This window comes from Sesamum indicum, linkage group LG8 (assembly GCF_000512975.1).
Source record: "Sesamum indicum cultivar Zhongzhi No. 13 linkage group LG8, S_indicum_v1.0, whole genome shotgun sequence".
Classification (NCBI taxonomy): Eukaryota; Viridiplantae; Streptophyta; class Magnoliopsida; order Lamiales; family Pedaliaceae; genus Sesamum; species Sesamum indicum.
This window is the reverse complement of record NC_026152.1, coordinates 13,565,109-13,583,371: the sequence shown is the minus strand read 5'-3', so window position 1 is coordinate 13,583,371 and position 18,263 is coordinate 13,565,109. Positions and strand designations below refer to the sequence as shown.

Here is an 18,263-nt window from a genome sequence, read left to right as displayed (position 1 = left end):
AAAGGAACTAATTTTACAAATTTAAAGACCTAAAATAAATAAATCAAACTTAATTTTACTATTTTTACCCTTTAAAAAGTCACAATCATTCCATTTTTATCGAGAAATGATCAAAGGAACCAAATTTAAACAAAAACTAAAATCTAGGAATATACGTCAAGAAATGAAGGACTAGAATATTCTAAATGCAAACTTTTTGGATCAATTATACTATTTACCCTGATATCAATTATATAAGGAAGAGAATTACACATGATAGAATTAATTGTTTCCTTCCCCATCAATTAAAAAAATTATCAACTTTAGAAATAAAAAATTTCATACAACAGGATTGAATGATAGAAATCTATCATAAAATTATGAATATACTATTTTTTCATAACTAATAAATGATGCGTTTATTTATAAATGTATATTTCGTCAAATACAATCACAAGATACTTTCCAATTAATGATAAAAGAAATCTAAGTCTTAAAATAACTTTGCTCATTCTCAATTCGACTTTGGTATCTGAAAATTCTTAAGTGGGTTTTGCAATGTGCTGTCCGGATTGATATGCAGATTTTATAGTCAACAACACATCGAATTGAAATTTCAGCCGCAACTCTCTCATAGGATTCATTCATAGTTTCTGGAGTTAAAAGCATCTTTTGGACCTTTAACCTAGTGGTAAAGGACAACCTGTGCACCAATCCAGCAAATGAGTTCACAGCATTGGACCTAGTGGAAGAATGAAGCAAGCCACTTTGTATAACCTGCCCATGCAACTCATGTGCATCAACCACTCTCAACTTATACAATTTCAAGGGAAGGGACTCAGATTACCGTTAGAACGTGAGCAATAGCGGAGGGCAAAATGCAACTTTATTACATAGCTGATGAAGCACCATCACATATTCTCGGGTCAAGAGTAACATGTATAGCACCTGGGATTAGTGGCGGCCATTATATAATAACTCACCGCTCATATCATACCCCATGGTTGTATCTAGCCTATGACCTTGGCCAAGTAAAAAGAAAAATGAAGGGGGCAATAGAAAAGCAAATATCTACAAAGCGGAGAAATACACAGCTGTGAATTTATGAGTCTGGTTGCTCGGATTTCAAGTGCATGTGTGATGAAGATGCGCAGTTTCCATTCTGAACATAAAGGCTGTTAGCAACTACAGAGTCGGTTACCAAGCCAACATCAACATCGTCAAAATTGAGGGTTCCTCTAAGCTTCCGAGTTCTGAAAATTGCAAAGGAGATCATTTTATATCATATGGAATCAATACTACTGCATATCAGCGGATTGTTGGTATATAATTCGAAATTACCCATTCAAGCGGTTATTGATAGCAGTCAGGTCTTTTGAAGGGCTCTGGTAAGCATGAGTACTTTCTCCCACACAAGCATAATAGCTTTTAGAGCTATGTGAAATTAATGCATCCATCTGTAAAATTTATCAGCTCATAGTATCAAACAATGTGATAGCACCCAAAATGAATCCATCAGATAGAAATCTACGGACCCTTGAATCTTTTTTCTCAAGTTCTGTATTCATCACCAAGTCATGAACTGGTCTCAATAGAAATAATTTTGAAGTTATTGTCCAGCGACTATAGTTTGAAAGGATGTGAAGGGTGAAAGTCAAGTTTACACTTGTAAAAACACAGTTATTAGCCTACAGCATAACATGCACTAAGGGGAAACTTCCCTCCAGATTACCTGAACTAGAGAGAGATGCAAATGCAAGTTCCTAACATTACAAATAGTTGTAGGAGTAGCTTGATTGAGCAAATAGAAAATAACCGTTATTGTCAGACAACAGCACTTACTAAGAAAGTACAACAGGACTAGCCAAACACTATCTTATAACATTGAAATGACCAAAGAAAGGAACACAACTAAAGTTTCGCATGCAAGTTATATAACATTACTAAGCCAGAGGGTAGAACTTAGGTGAGTAAGAAAAGACTTCAGGAAACCAAAATAAAGGTGAACAAATTGATCATTAAGAAATTAACTTTGTTACATTTCCCAGTTTCTTTTCTAGCTTGAATCTGCATTAAATCTCCAAGTTTTCACAAATAAGCAACAGATAGCAGAAGAAAATGTAAAGTTTCCAGGATCTCTCTATAAAGCAAGAAGTCACAAATGGACAGAAAGGGGGAAAGGAGTGAACTGGGGCAACTTCATACCTTAGATGATCGCAATGGAGAGACATAAACATTATGTGCTGCGGATACTTTCTTCGGGGACATGTCCGGGAGACTTGGAAATGGAGATGGTTTGGGTGATGCTGGACATGGACCTAATTGGACATAATATATCATTAAGAATTATAACGATATCATATAAGATGAAACGAAAAGGCTTGTTTCTTTTGCTTATTTGCTTCCTTTTCTTTTCTCGAACAGAGCCAGAAGGGAATCTTGGTAAAAAAAAAATACATCCACTAAGAGCACTAACCATCACAATTATTCCTGGCCTCTGGGCCATGTGAACTACTTTGTGCTGATCCACCAGGGGCAAGCTCAACTAGCAGAGGCTTTACCGCAGGAACAAAAATTTCATTGTAAAAAGTGATGATATCAACATGATCGGGACCACTTTTCTGTTTCAAAACAAATCAAATGCTTAGGTTCAATAGATCTCAAATCAAGAGGAAAAGTACAAAGTGATATACCCCGTTGCGGCGTGGAGCTGTCCAATCAACATAGACACTGCGAAAAACTTGTGGTTTGCATTGAGGTTGCTTTCTGTAATTGAAAATGATTTCTTTGAATGTCAGGTTCAGCTGGGATATCTGCAACACAAACCTGGACATCAGAGAATTGCGAAGAGTAGAAGAGAATCAGCTTCAAAATCAGCAAGCAGCTTGTAGCAGACCTTAGCAACTCCATAAAAGCAGCAGAGGATAATTTGGTCAATATGCCGGTTGAAGAACAGAGTTGTCCTCTGGCCAAGGATCTTCTGGAAAAGACAGTATACACACTCTCTTATCTGCTGCGAAAGCTGTAGCCTTTCAACCATGCCATTAATTCTGACAGCAGCTAACTTGATAATCTAATAGAATAAAGAAAAAATTCGCATTTAGTACTCAAGGGTGAAAAAAACAGGTAGTCAATGTAGCATAAATGCAGGAACACAGCACAGCAAGGAAGAGATAGCAGTTCAAAAGTTCCCAACTATAAGAGAATTGGCAAACACCATCTCCGCAAGCATTAGTCTTATCACATACCTTGCTGAAGAACACATTGACTGCTGTTTCTGCACACGTTTCCCCTCCACCACCTGGATTCGGTCTTGTAGGACTGAAAAAAAGTAGAACATAATATAGTGGACAAGTGACTAGAACACAAGAAGGCCAATTGGTAAAGAGTAATAGACAGATATTCCTGAGTCTAGAGCTTTTGGGGCAAATACCTGGCAAATGCAGACTGCAAAATAGGTGGTGGAAGCTTTGGTTTGAGATTGTTCAGGCCCAAAAGGCGATCCTTCACTGGAGAAGTGAAGGGATTCCGCTCAACTAATACACTCCGGTATTCCATGCACACTCTTTTCGGTGAACGAATATCTCCATTTTGACCTGGAAATACTATTTCAAGTACAGCACTTGGAAGCAATATTTAACTATGAAATAAGCATAATCTCCAAACAAACTACATTTCTGGACCTTGTAAGGAAACTCAGTCTTAGACTAATACTTTAAAGAAACAATCTTTCTCGTGATCTGGCACAATGCAAAAGTCAAATAAATCATTACCTTGTTTCTCGTGCTTGAGCAAGGACTGCATGGGAGGTAAAACCCCACACGACATGTCAATATGCATGGCAATGGCATCCAAGGATGGCATAGGTTCAGTTAACAAGCCAAGACGATTTATTTCTGCAGAAAGCGCTGGTCTTGCTACTATCAACGAGTTGTACATTGAAGAGCCCTTTTCCCAAACCATGCTTTCCAATAGTCGTTCTTCTAGGGAATTTAAATGCCTTCTGAGTTCCCTCGGAAGAGTTTCTTCATGTCTGATGAAGCTCTCTATCACCTTACTGAGATCAAAAGCCGTTATTCCAGTTCTCTCCAACACAGTTGGAAATAACATCGTTACAGTTTTATGTGTGGCAAGAACAAGTTCGGCCGAACATGCAAGCATACATCTGTGGAATCTCTCATTGGTTAGCAAAGAAGTTAAATTGTTCGCATGCAAAATTTGGGACTCTGCTGTGCACATTGCTTGCAGAACCCTGAAGTAAAGCTTCATTGCTTCCATTCTACGTTGTTCAGCCCATATGTTGTCCATCAAGCTCGCATTTTGCCCTGGACCACTACATGGAAAGATAGCCTCAAGTATTATTTGAGCCCTCCTTGTGACATCAGCTGTCACATCTCTGTCACATGATGACAGAAATCTCTCCAGCTCTGCCGAAGGTTTGGATGGAAGTGGAGCTATAACTGTCCGTAGCCATTTCGCAGTTGTCATTGCTGTGCTGACAGGAGTAGCTGCCATCTTGGACATGCCACCAACTGCAATACCATTCAAATGACCTACAGGAGAGCGGTAAGGAGACAATGGGCTTGTAATTGTCTTCGTTGGGGAGGACATAGCGTCAAGTTTCCTCTGAAGTGCAAAAAAGAAAAACACAGTTATAGCAACAGCGATTTGTTGGTTTAGAGACTCTTGAACATTTAACTCCAAACCAACCTTAGCCTCATTCCCATTCATGCTTACAGCACCACCAGATAAGCTCCCTGAACCTAGCAAGCTGTCATTCTCATTAATAAAAATACGCTCATCCAAATCACCCTTGTTCTTAGTTGCAGCATCATAATCTTTCTCTAGTAAAAGTACACTAGAAGCCAAAGATGATTCATCCATCAAATCTTCAAAGTAGATCAAACCATCTGCAGTTCAACATAATAAAAATATCAAAGGAAGCATGAATAACGATGGACAGTACATCAGAATGAAAATCATAGATTAGTAACAACATAATGAACTAACCTGTGATGATTTTTTCCAAGTTTTCATGTTTATGTTCAGAAGCCAAACAAGGTTTCTTCTTCAATATATCAGCTATCAAGTTATTTGCTTCTTCCAAAGTTTTCCTTAGTTCATCTTCTGAGGTCTCATACATATTGCAAAGTGATGTAAGAAGGTCAGCCTTGCCATCTTTCATAACTACAAATAAGAGAGCAAATCGAGTGACCCTTTAGCAAAGACAATGCCACAAGGAAAGCATGAAATGGCCAAATGAATTACAGAACCTTTTTTCTCAATTGAGAGAAAATACTGAATCAAGACTTACCAATGCGTTCAGAATCATTGACGTTGAAATTTCTCAAACGAGCTGGAACATGTATAAGTAGTATTGCCTGTGAAGAGTTGAACATGAAGCATTAGTAAAAATTAGTCACTGTTTTCTAAATAGTTTAGGAATTAGCTTATTATACACAGTCTGCTGAAACAGGACCACGCATATAAAGATACCCATAACCTTGATCTTCTTTTCGTCTTATAGTACACAATAATTGGTATAAGTTACATAAAAAGATGCATAATTTAACTCTCCCTGAAAGTCTTTTGTTCCAGCCAAAAATCAACGATACTTGTTCATTGTTCACAAACTAAACTATTAAAATCTACTAACCAATACAGAAACTAGACCATGGGTGCATGTTACTAGGTCCTTGCAAAGGCGGAACACATGTACACGGAGCGCCAAGAATAGTAACCATCCAAAGCGGTAATAGTCGGATCCACAGACAGAGGAATTGGCAACTGTTTGATGCTTGTCGTTATTAGCATCAACTATTGCAAACAGTTCCCGATACGCACGTTCGTATTTCCTGGCAATGAAAGTCAACAAGAATCCACTGAGGACTTAAAGGAAAGGAAAAAGTGCAATTTCATCCGTTAAACAAGTCATTAATCCAAATAAGGAAATATTTGGTATCTATGACCAAATATGGCCCTTGACACAAACTATTTTACTTTTGCATGAATGGTAATTTTATTTCCCATGGGGAGATGGAGTAGTGAAGGGTTATCACCAAGTATACAAGTCCTGATTATGATTGACAAGTACTAATAGTTCTGAAAGTAATTTAATTATTCATGTAGCTCAACAGCAACCGTAGAGTATAAGATTTGCACTGAAGAAAGGACCCATAAGAAGCCACTTAAAATTTGATAAGTTTTATTTCGGAACCAAGTTTTGCACCGAAAAATAGACTACATTAGTAATAAGAAGTAAAAATGTTAAAAGATCAAAATGAAATATGGTAGAACCATTCTTCTCCTGTGTCCATGATAATTGAATGCTATGTAACCTCAGAAATATAATTCATGATCAAATAGTTAAGTTGAGTGATCAATAGCGAAAATACATAACAGCAACGGCAGAAGCAAAGGAGAAGAATAGATATTTAATGTATACTTACTTGCTCAAAAGGTTCAAGTGAACAAAGTTGGTTTGTGATTCCTTTGCCTGATGGAATAACTGAGAATTAGGCATAAATACAGGACCGAATAACTAGAAGGACAAGGCAAAACATGCCAGATGAAACAGCAAGTCTTGCTCAAATGTAAGATAATCAGATCACTCAATTACCTCGAGTCTCTTTTCCCAATCTCCACCATAAAGCTTACTCAATATAGATCCAACCTTGATGAGAAACTGATGAAGTTCTTTGTAAAAGTCAATAATGCTGCATGGCAAGATGAAAAAATATGCCAATGATCTAAAACTGCCAATTACCTAACATATGATCAAAAAATAAAGTGATCCGAAGAAGGAAAATACTTGAGCCTTGCTGTTCGCAATATGTGGCATAAAGTGGGTCCCTTCTCTACAAGGCCGCCATCATTGAGCCTCCTCACCGAGTAGAGAATAAATGCAAACCAGTAACGTTCAGCTTCATCCGGCTAATATACAATAAATTGATAAGCATTAACAAAGTAAGATTGAAATAAAATGTCAACTGACGAGTCAGCATAATCAATAAAAATGAGAACCACCACAGCCAGTGACAGGAAAAAGGCAGAAGTAGCAAAAGGGAATCACATACTGTCCCAGTTCCAATAGCAGAGATATTAGCCAACAGAAGATTCTTGCTTTCGTCAAACAGCTTTGTCGCTTGCGCCAAAAAGTTGTTCTCGTCTAACCGTAGATCATTCTGGTTATGAGATAGGGAGAAAAGCAAATCACAGTTCATTAGAAAATCCTATGCCCAACTTCAAAGCTGTATCACGTGACAACTACAATTAATTTTGACCAAAAATAAAAAAGAAAGCCAAATTACCCTCAGTAATCTTAATTGGAATCCAAACAACAAGAACATCAATTATCTCAAGAAACACAAAAGAACTTGAGCCATGATATGAAAGAGAAGAAATTTACTGTATGCTTGTTGTGTTTGTAAAGGAAATTATCATCTTATAATTGGAAAAACCAAAAGCCATAAACCAGACAATTACATAAAACAGGAAAAACACATTAAGGTCAAATTTTGGGAACTAAAGAAGCAAATGCCACAAAAGATACAGTAAAAGCAGGGAGGAAATCGTGATATAACAGAGGTAAAAATTGAAAGAGAAGGGGAAAAAGAGAGAGAGAGAGAGAGAGAGAAACCTTGCAAAAATGAGCGAATCGAGCTTCAATGGTGGTTCCACCTCCATCTCCCGGACGAGAAGGGCTCGAAATCTTCTTTAGCTCCGCCATATGTTTCAGATCTCCGATCTGCTAAATACACATATTGGACAAAATTAAGAAGACACAAAAATTACGCATGGAAAAACCACAAAAGAAACAAACCCTAGTTAAGTAGCAAACTAAACCAGAAGGAATTAAAATGGCTGAAACTGAAAAACCTTTGCTGAAATTACTATCTTTAGCTGCAGTGCTGCTGATGCTTTCTCCCTTATCTCTAAGAGAGAGAGAGAGAGGGGTTTTGGGTTTTCTTTATTTTCTATTTGGCATTTGGGGAAAATAAGCCCTCTCACCTCTGCTAGCGCGGGAAATCCACAGCATCCTATGCACATGTCATGCCCTATTACCATACACATAGCCGACATGCATACATGCCGGGCCATTGAGCTCGCGACACGTGTCTATTAGGTTAATTTTACCGCCAAAATTTCCCCTGCCCGCCCAACGAAAAGATTCCCTCATCTTTATCCCCTTTCTTACAGCCCAAAAAATGCGAAGAACAATGGCCGCCCCAAGCAATCCATACAATCATTTCAAACGCAAAACGAACTCCGATCAGATTAAACTTCGACCCGAGAGAAGGTAAAGAAAATACATACATGACCGGAGAATGAAAATATGATTGCTCCGGCGGCGGTGGTAGAACGGCGACGGCGCTCTGATAGTCTAGTCGCCTGCTGGGGTTGCAATGCCGGCGGTGGCTCTGGTGTTCTGGCTACTGAAAGCGGCTGCGGGGAACCTGATCGTTATGGCTGCGGTGAGTGGAGGATCTACCTGTAACTATACCTGGACCTGATTCATATATGTACTCAGTTTAATTTGATTGTGTTCTGAGTAAACAATATCAGAAATTATACTCTTAATTACACTTTAATTTAATTAATTATGAGGCATCAAAGAAAATAAATAGTATTATGTTATAGTAACATCTGTGACGGCTTATTTTAAGAGAATTTGTAATCTAATGAAAAATGTTTTGATTTAAAGACTTCATCCCTAATAATGTTTTTGAAAAATTTAAAGAAATATTTTCAAAAATTATTTATCTGCTTAGGGATGTTTGTAATAGTTTCATTTAATTACTTATCAGTTTTTTTTTTGTTAGAAATAAATTGAGAAAACATGTTTTTAATTTATGTTTTATACCTTTGACCAATCTGTACCTAAATTTTGGGTAAATATTATATTTGGTCCCTTATATTTTTTGTTAAAAATCACTTTAATCTCTCAAATTTATTTTTTGATTGTAGCATCTTTAAACTTTAATTTTTGTTTCGATTTGGTCGTCCTGACCATTTTTTGGCAAAAATATAGCCGTAGTTTGAATTTTGGAGGATAAAATGGTCAATTTAAGTTTAATTTTATTACTTAGTCGTTTATATTTGTAAAATTATCAAATTAGTCATTTTTTTATAAAGGAGACCATTTCTTTTAAATATTTTTATATGGTTTGATGTAATTATCTTGTATAAAAAATAAAAAATTTTGAATTCTTGCGAACATAATATTAACATATCGGTTCTTAAAATAAAATAATCTCTTTTTTTTTCATTTTCAAAAGTAACAATTATCTTATACTAGATCTAATTTTAAGAGGTTTCAGGCGATCAAATTTACCCTAAAAAGGAAATAGTATTTTTAGTGTCATAAGTTAGGTTCGTTTTATTTTTTGTCCCATTCATTAAAGGATTAGCGCTTTTAATCCCATAAATTATAAAAATAAGCACTTTTGATCCTCATTTATTTTTCTATCTACAATTTAACGCTTAACAGCCACGTGCCTAGGTTGTTAAATTATAAACAAACAAGTGAATTAAGATCAAAAGTATTAATTTTTATAAATTACGAAATGAAAAATATCAATTCCGTAATAAATAAGACAAAAGATAAAACTGTTCTTACTTATAGGACCAAAGCTGCTATTTCCCCTTACCCTAAACAAAAACAAGATGAAAGAAATAGTTGAAGAAACATTCAAATTCTGGAACTACCTACGATCTTTGTGGATGAAACCCCACTTATTTCGTTAACTTTATCATCATAAATAGAAAATAATTAATTGTATATATAAATTAAGCATATGCATACATCCATCATTACCATTTTAATTTATAAGCGTAATTAACCCTAATCATTTTCAGGATTTCATAATTATCTCTCACTCCAATTCAACATGGCATTCAATGCACTGGTGAGTTACCTTCATCTAATTACCTCATTTCTCATGTCCTTTTCCCTTCTTCTATATATTTTCTGCACTACTATATATACACAAATAGCAATCTACGTATATATGAATCAAAGGCTCTGGTTAAATGCAATATATTAATTTGTAAAAAATCTTAATAATAATAATAAAAAGAAAACTAGCTTCACCCCTCCAAACTTTGATGTGTTAAAGGATTAAAGGCAATTTTGGTCTTCTAATTATACTCATTTTCTATTTTAATTTTTTTAAAATGGTCTTCTAACTTTTTTAATTGTTCAATTTTGGTCCTTCTTTCTTCGGAATCTTTCTAAAGTTGTCCAAAATACCACTTGAATTTGATGTGTACTTTCAAATTAGGGACTAAAATATTATTGACTATTTGGGCTGATTTGGATCAGTACATTAGATTTTATTTTTAAAAAAATCTTTTTTAATTATTTTTATAATTTATAAATATTAAATTATTTTTTTATTTTAAAAAAAAAAATAATGCATTTTTCCTCTTTTCATTTTTTTGTGTATATATATAATTACATATATATATATGTATATATCTCATATATAGTATAAATATATAGCTATGGCGATGGCTGGTCACCGCCTCAGGCAACCGCGACCGTCGCCGCCAACCTCTGGCGACGACGATTGTCGTCCAGAGAAGGAAGGGGCGTCGCTGTTGTCTGGGCAACTTGGGGCCGACGGCTTTTGTGTTGGGGAACTAGGGCAGCTGTCACCTCTGAAGCGGCGATTGGCCGTAACTACCATGTATATGAGTATATATATAATTGTGTATATATATAAAATTCTCCTAATATGATGTGTCAATTAATACCACATCAGATCTAGATGGCATTTTCTGGCAACTTTACAGAAATTCCAATGAAAGGAGGATCAAAATTGAGCAATTAAACAAAGGTAGATGATCATTTTGAAATCTTAAAAAATTAAAGGATTAAAACGGAAAATATATATAATTAGAGGACTAAAATTGCATTTAAATGGGAAAAATATAATTGATTCTGAAAAAGTGAGAGGGTTGTTGGTGCAACAGAAACAATGCAGATCATCACTGCACACACCATATTCGGTTCGGAGTCTGGCCTCATCCACTACTCCCAAATTTGCTGCTGCTTCTGTTGCCACTAGCGCAATGCATCAACATTCCAGCAAAGGCGGGCGACTGGGGAGCTTGGGTGCTATATATGGACCAATGTGGACGGTGATAGGGCTGATGGGAGGCATGGTTGGTGTCGCCTGCTGCATCGCTATCCACACTGCCAAGCAACAGCTCTTCCATTCCCCGTCGGTTCAAGTCACCAAGAAGAGGAGGGAGTGCATTCCGGAGGTGGATAGCCCCGATGCTATTATCCGATCTGCTGACAAATTCGAGACTAAGTCCTTCCTCAGGAAGGTTGCTCACATCCAGGACAACAAGCACACCGCCAACGCTCCTGCCCGTGCTGCTTACAGTCGGTACGTGTTTCGTAAATTATCATGTATGATTTGACGATATTGAAATCATGGGTCCAAAGGGAGCTTTCTTTTGTAAACTAACCGAACGTATGGGTTCTCTTCTCTTTGGTTCCTGAAATGTTGCAGTTCCAGGGAAATTGAAACCCTAAAATCAGTTGGAGTCCGCAATTGATGGAGGAGGAGAAATTGGGATTCTGCATCTCCTGCCCTTTGTAAATACTAATAATAATACTAGCAAATCGCGTTAGATATATGAAGCAGCTATGTACGTACCCCTAATTGTCCCCGTTTTTTAATATTTCCTACCCCTCTGCATTGCAGGAGTGAGGTCTATTCATTGTGTTTTTGTTTTGTTTTGGTCCAGTATATAATAAGAGGGTTCTGCAGTGTTATTTCTTAATTTCGTCTCTCTCTCTCTCTCTCTCTCTCTCTCTCTCTCTCTCTCTCTCTCTCTCTCTATATATATATATATATATATTAGATCAAAATATATATAAATAATTGTTACGCATATATATTTCAGTGTAATGATTATTTGACAGTGAAGAGAGTTGTTCTTGTTTACTTTGGGTATGGATTTATTTGGATTACAGGATTGGTTATTAATAAATGTGTGATAGAAAAACTCGGAATTAATTATAGAGACTTTACTTTTATTTATTGTATAGGTGGGATTAAACACAATTTCATGTTTACTTCATTTTTTGAATATGTATGATGATAAGTGGCATTTTACTTTTTTACCTTCATTTTATATTAATCAAAGACAAATAATTAAAACATATATATCTTAAATGGATTTCTTCTTGTCTTCTTCAAAGAAACTAGCTCTCTATTCTTTTTTTAGTATTATTATTTTTTGATAGTAGAAAATACCTTCCATTGAAAATTTACAAACCATTTCAAGATTGCAGTCCAACCAATTTAAGAACCCCAGGTCAATATCAGGAAGCAAGAAGACCAGTCTTCTTAGGGGGGAGGAAGGAGGAAAGAAGGGCGGGTTTGCTGCAGCGGGGGAAAAGACATCCTAACAGCAGCTAACTAGAGGATTCGATTGGGGGGAAAAAGATTGAGGGACAACAACGGCGATGAGGGGTGGCGGGAGGTAGGAAAAAGTGGGAATTCGAAGGTGGGGGTACAAGGTAATTGGAACAAAAGATTAACCCACCTCAAGTGGTGAGTTGATTTATGTAACAAAAACAGTAAGCTTATGCCATATGGTAAAGTGAACAAAGTTATACAATTTGTCTTATTCAACCTAATGGCCCCAAAGTAAACAGCCCCTTAAAAGATAATTGAAAATAATTCTCTACAAATAAATAATACTTTAACCAAATTAATTAAAAGTGATAAAATAGAATAAGAAGTTTGGGGGTGAATAAAGATGACATATGAAGCAGTCACCAATCTGGTGCTGGGAGTATGAAAATTTCCTAGTCGTGATTGGATCTCCAATGATGAGTTCGTTGCTTTGGTATTTTAACCACTACTGACTGCTGTTTCCGGGCTCCAGTGCATGCTACTGCTAGCTATATAGCTGCAATATCACTGCCTTCAAGAAGCAGTAAATTTGGTTGTGTTGTGGGATTGGTGTCACCATCACTCACTCTCTACGTACCCCATGCATATCAAATCAGCTTCAACCCATGCATGCAAGTGCTTTTCTCCTTTGCTAACAAAGTTTTGGTCCATATTTAACATGTTATTGTTTCAAAATGAATGGAGTTTGCTGAATTTATGGTACATGCTCAAATCCAAGCTCACTCTCATTTGGACGGTTCAAATCCATGACCCCCTTTGGCCCACTGGCTAGCTCTAGCTCATCTCTCTTGGCCCATGGCCTGATCCATTTCTTGACCCGACTACTAAGTATAAATCCTAACCCTAACCCTACCCCACTTCATTTTGTCTCTGTCTCTTTCCCATTTCTTCCCCCTCCCTCTCAAGTTCATCTCCCCTATTGCTTCTATTTCCTATGGCTTTGGAACTTTCACCATCGCCTTCCTCCTCCTTTCTCTCACTGCCAGAACCACTATATATCAAGTGGTCGGTTTCTAGTTGTGGCAAAAGAAAGAAATATACTACCTTATCATCCCTCTTATTTATGTCCGATTGAAAAAAGTTCTAAGTGAACCCTAAATGTTTGAGGAAACTTTTGTAGTTTCAAGAAAGGGGTCTATGTGGCCCAAGGGTTGAACGGTCATTTGAGCAACCGTGAGTAGTGACTGCCGGTCTTCGTGACCGTGTATTGTCCCTCAAAATGGATCTGGCTCTCTGAGCCTTTGTACGATTTATCTTTCTATTTTTGTGTATTTATAAATCTGTTGTTATAAAATTCCATTGTGTAATTTTATTTTGTATTGTTGGCTTGTATTTTAAGGGTTTTAAAACCCTCTGGTTTGTAATAATTAATTAGAGTTTACACCCAACAGAGCTATCAAGCTCCGGGTGGTTTAGATAGGTACATGTTAACAAATTTCAACAATAAACATGTCAACATAAATACGAATTTGCCGTGAGGATAGATCTATCCCAAAAACATGTCTGCTCTCGTCCCCATTCGTCTTACATATTAGAGAGACATCTTCCCATCCTTACTCTTTTTCAACATGTTTGACGTTATTGCAACATTTTTCAGCACAAGACCTTGATTTGTGCCGTGAAATTGCCAAGTAATGCATGCTTCTAACAGAGAACCGCCCATGCGAGTCATAATGCTGGGGCCTGCGGGCTAAGCCAATTCGTGATCAGTGGCTAGCCAATGCTCACATGATCGTTTCACCTGATTAAACAACCATGTGGTTTAGTATGAATTGGATTCATCAAACCATCAACCCAAATCATACGTTAAAGTGGTTAAGCTTAGCCCATACCATTTGTTCAGTCTAAACCATCATCATTTATGAGCCTAGACCAAACCTATTTCTAGACCAAAAAAAGAAATGAGGCTTAGACCTGACTTGGTTAGTGCTTAGGCTTAAACCGAACCTCTATTGGGCTAATTCGTGGTTTGAGTCTATTGGACCTATTTAGAAGCCCAGAATCAATCTATTAGCGATCATTAATAATAATGGATTGATCCTAGATTGAATTTAATACGATTGGTTTGTATTGAATCCAAACTGAGTCCATCTACCGATTGATGTTGATCTGATTTTAGTAAGATCAATTCATGTTAGGTGTAGACTCGAGTCAGTCCAGTATACAACTTAATTCTAATCACAAAATGGTAACACATTCACCAAAAAGGAGAGTATAAAAGCAAGTGGACTACTTGAATAAGAGCCCTCCTAACTTAACAATGCCAAGTGCTTAGGATCCTTAATCTTGAAATACATAGTAATATATTTAATGGCTTAAGCTGCAGATGGCAGTTTGAAGAATTATAAAATTGAACAACAAAACAAAAGATCGTCACAAGCCAGCAAAGTTAAAAGACATCTTCCACTAACAAAATTGATCTTATCAAATAGTTCTGTCAAAGAGGAGACAAAACCGGGCTCTCTCTCTAAAGTCATTAGGCCCACTGTTTTACCTCTCACAAAAATCCACCACATCCAGCTCAAATCTCAGTCTTTTTCATCAGCTCCTTTACAGCCAGATTTTAAGCCGATCCTCTAGAATTGGTCTTCAAACGGGCTTTGAATTCCTTTATAAAAACATCACTAAAATCACAATAATCACCTCCACTCATTAGTGCCTAACCTTAATCTCTCTGGGCAGAGTACTCCTATCGAGTGTCAATGTCTCTCCTCTGACTTGTGTAACTCAATTACTCATCCCGTCATCAGGTACATTTCAATCCCTTTTCATCTTGTTCATGCTTTCTTCAAATCTGATTAGATATACTTGTAAAAATTCTAAATGGAGTGAAGGGTCTGTCGAATTTCAAGTGCTCATCTGATTCTTGAGTGTTCCATCAAAAGCACATTTAGATCTGAGAATCTGGGTCCATTCTGTTTCTTCTTTCTTTGTTATGGTGGTGGAAATTAGTGCCAAAACCTCTGGATTATTGTAAGGTTTTGATCTGATAGTTTGTTCTTTTTCAAAATGCAGAGCATTTGGGTCGTGTTTTCCAGTAGCAATGGAAGTGGTGGAATCAACTAACGATAACAACAAAATCTGGAATGTGGGGCTTCTTCTGGTGGCCACTCTTGTGGCGGCGAAACTCATATCTGCATTGATAATCCCAAGATCCAAAAAGCGGTTGCCGCCAACGGTTAGCTCGTGGCCGGTGGTTGGCGGTCTTCTCCGGTTCATGAAAGGGCCGATTGTGATGCTGAGGGAGGAGTACCCTAAGCTTGGGAGTGTGTTCACTCTGAATCTGCTTAATAAGAACATTACTTTCTTAATTGGCCCGGAGGTTTCAGCCCATTTCTTCAAGGCCCCGGAATCTGATCTCAGCCAGCAAGAGGTTTACCAATTCAATGTGCCTACATTTGGGCCTGGGGTGGTGTTTGATGTGGACTATTCCATTAGGCAGGAGCAGTTCAGGTTTTTCACTGAGGCACTAAGGGTCACTAAGCTCAAAGGTTATGTTGAGCAGATGGTTACGGAAACCGAGGTACTTCCCTTTTGTTTCTTGGTTTTGATCCATTTATTCTTGTGTCTTGTATGCATGCAAATGTACTGATCTTTACTACTGTAATGAATTTGATTTCTAACTGGTGTTTTGGATGGTTGGCTGCTGACTGTTGTCTTTGCTGCTCATGCACGCACGTAGGCTGCACTTTATTTTGCATATTGGTTTTATATGTTAATAATAAGATTAGTATGTATTGAAAGTTTTGATATTACAAATAGGGAGTAACAGTCTGCTATAATATACACTACTTTTCTTTTGAGAAGAAATCTTGTGCTATTTGAGTACTGCGGGGATCCTGAACGTTAGGAAGAGAGGAGAAAAGATCATGAACTGTATTGGCAAAGTCTTAACTGAGTAACCTCATTGTCATGTGTGTCTATATCTTTTGCTATATTGTATTCAACCATATATTTTTCTATTCTTACTGGTTATCATTATCATCTAATCATCCCTGACATGATTATCTTATGTATTCAAGTTATATAGTTGTGTCCCTCCTCCATAGAGGGAGTTGATGGTTATTATTCTATGCTCGACTCAAATTAGAATTTCAGGCCATCTCTTTTTGGCTCCTTAAAGTTGGTTTCTTTATATAAGTTGCCTGTCTGTGGCTGAATCTCTTGGATTCTTGGATATTATTTAGAAAAGTAAACATAGAGCAAAGGGGACAGGAGCATTCTCAAAATACACGATTGACATCCTGCAGCTTCACTATGTTTTCAGGAAATCATCTGTTCAGGAACAACGCAATCGTAGCATCCCCTTCTGATAGTATATGCATGTTATCCCTGTCTATTCACCCTTCCAGTTTTGCTGATGGGGTTATATTCACAAACTGTAGTTGGGTTGTGGCTCTATGCTGTTTTTGTTTTTACATATTCAGATAGTAGGTAGATCACAGAAAGATGAAGGGAGAATTACATGTAGCAGAATTTTATGCCAAGCTGGAAATTAACTTTCTAATATCCTATTTAGTAGAAAGAAATGGAATATTCTAAAGTTGTATTTTGATTAAACCATGGATTATGTCTTTAAAGCACGGTTCTGAAAAATAACTGACTATAATCTTTCCTTTCTGTAAATTGGCAGGATTATTTTGCAAAATGGGGAGATAGTGGTGAAGTGGACCTGAAGTATGAATTGGAACATCTAATCATATTGACAGCCAGCAGATGTTTGTTAGGTGAAGAGGTTCGCAATAAGTTGTTCGATGATGTCTCTGCTCTATTTCATGACCTTGATAATGGAATGCTTCCTATCAGTGTCATATTTCCTTACCTTCCAATCCCAGCACATCGTCGTCGTGACCAAGCCCGCAAGAAGCTTGCAGATATTTTTGCAAACATCATAGCTTCTCGTAAACAAACAGGCAAGACACAGAATGACTTGCTACAGTGCTTCATAGATTCTAAGTATAAAGACGGACGATCAACGACAGAGTCGGAGGTCACTGGCCTACTCATTGCCGCCCTCTTTGCTGGCCAGCATACGAGTTCCATTACTTCCACATGGTCTGGGGCTTACCTCCTGCGCAACCCAAAATTCATGTCAGCCGTGGTGGATGAGCAGAAAAATATTATGCAAAAGCATGGAAACAAGATTGATTACGATACCTTGTCTGAGATGGAAGTTCTATACCGTTGCATAAAAGAAGCGCTTAGACTCCACCCTCCACTGATAATGCTTCTGCGGAGCTCACACAGCGATTTTAGTGTGAAGACCAAGGAAGGAATAGAATATGATATTCCCAGGGGGCATATTGTGGCCACATCTCCGGCTTTTGCAAACCGGTTACCGCATATTTATAAAGATCCTGACACTTATGACCCTGATAGGTTTGCTCCAGGGAGGGACGAGGACAAGGCAGCCGGAGCTTTCTCCTACATATCTTTTGGTGGTGGTAGGCACGGTTGTTTGGGCGAGCCATTTGCATATCTACAAATCAAAGCAATATGGAGCCATTTGCTAAGAAACTTCGAGATGGAGCTCGTTTCACCTTTTCCAGAGATCGACTGGAATGCCATGGTCGTAGGTGTGAAAGGAAAAGTTATGGTGCGGTACAAGCGCAGAGAGCTTGCCGTTAACTAATTGGGTCATACTGCTGAAAGATCCCCGCATGTTTAGCTCAAGCACAACATCTGTAGGTTGGATTTACTGCAGATTTTAGGTGTTGATTTCATCAGACTCAGGTCATTTGTTGTTTCGCTTCTATTAGTTTCCCCATTTGTCACTGTGCTCAAGAATGTTGAAGTTTGTCGTTAAATTTTGAGGATGTGCAGTTTCCTTATTGCTTTTATTAA

General features: G+C 37.4%; 3 protein-coding genes across 5 annotated transcripts; 2 read left to right on the top strand and 1 right to left on the bottom strand.

The window, feature by feature from the left end:
- On the bottom strand, positions 802–8,425 carry LOC105168493 (retinoblastoma-related protein). Of its 3 annotated transcripts, none has more exons than XM_011088596.2 (19): positions 7,858–8,076; positions 7,619–7,729; positions 7,056–7,163; positions 6,791–6,912; positions 6,599–6,695; positions 6,429–6,475; positions 5,636–5,834; positions 5,294–5,360; positions 4,990–5,166; positions 4,690–4,889; positions 3,753–4,605; positions 3,413–3,575; positions 3,228–3,300; positions 2,876–3,052; positions 2,673–2,792; positions 2,456–2,600; positions 2,185–2,297; positions 1,321–1,436; positions 802–1,232 (listed from the first exon to the last, which is right to left on the bottom strand). In XM_011088596.2, the coding sequence occupies exons 1-19, from the start codon at positions 8,059–8,061 to the stop codon at positions 1,082–1,084; spliced, it is 3,243 nt and encodes a 1,080-aa protein (XP_011086898.2). In that variant the 5' UTR covers positions 8,062–8,076; the 3' UTR covers positions 802–1,081. The 3 variants fall into 3 exon arrangements, with proteins under 3 accessions (XP_011086898.2, XP_011086899.1, XP_011086897.2); XM_011088597.2 differs by lacking the exon at positions 7,858–8,076 and adding an exon at positions 8,296–8,425 and having other exon boundaries at positions 1,082–1,232; positions 7,619–7,726; XM_011088595.2 differs by having other exon boundaries at positions 1,082–1,232; positions 7,619–7,726.
- Positions 8,296–11,778, top strand: LOC105168495. The gene is made up of 4 exons (XM_011088598.2): positions 8,296–8,453; positions 9,838–9,887; positions 10,957–11,378; positions 11,505–11,778. The coding sequence occupies exons 1-4, from the start codon at positions 8,315–8,317 to the stop codon at positions 11,548–11,550; spliced, it is 657 nt and encodes a 218-aa protein (XP_011086900.1). The 5' UTR covers positions 8,296–8,314; the 3' UTR covers positions 11,551–11,778.
- LOC105168491 (sterol 14-demethylase) lies at positions 14,943–18,263 on the top strand. Its single transcript, XM_011088594.2, has 3 exons — positions 14,943–15,169; positions 15,435–15,942; positions 17,053–18,263. The coding sequence occupies exons 2-3, from the start codon at positions 15,463–15,465 to the stop codon at positions 18,049–18,051; spliced, it is 1,479 nt and encodes a 492-aa protein (XP_011086896.1). The 5' UTR covers positions 14,943–15,169; positions 15,435–15,462; the 3' UTR covers positions 18,052–18,263.

Bases quoted from the DNA above. Each gene is read 5' to 3' on its own strand.
- LOC105168493 (XM_011088596.2), bottom strand. From the start codon at position 8,061: ATGTCGGCTATGTGTATGGTAATAGGGCATGACATGTGCATAGGATGC. The intron at 3,576-3,752 runs GTAATGATTTAT...TAGTATTTCCAG, and splicing joins GCTCAAGCACGAGAAACAAG to GTCAAAATGGAGATATTCGT. The intron at 2,601-2,672 runs GTATATCACTTT...GTTTTGAAACAG, and splicing joins CAGCTCCACGCCGCAACGGG to AAAAGTGGTCCCGATCATGT.
- LOC105168495 (XM_011088598.2), top strand. From the start codon at position 8,315: ATGATTGCTCCGGCGGCGGTGGTAGAACGGCGACGGCGCTCTGATAGT. The intron at 8,454-9,837 runs GTGAGTGGAGGA...AATCATTTTCAG, and splicing joins ACCTGATCGTTATGGCTGCG to GATTTCATAATTATCTCTCA. The intron at 11,379-11,504 runs GTACGTGTTTCG...GAAATGTTGCAG, and splicing joins GCCCGTGCTGCTTACAGTCG to TTCCAGGGAAATTGAAACCC.
- LOC105168491 (XM_011088594.2), top strand. From the start codon at position 15,463: ATGGAAGTGGTGGAATCAACTAACGATAACAACAAAATCTGGAATGTG. The intron at 15,943-17,052 runs GTACTTCCCTTT...GTAAATTGGCAG, and splicing joins AGATGGTTACGGAAACCGAG to GATTATTTTGCAAAATGGGG.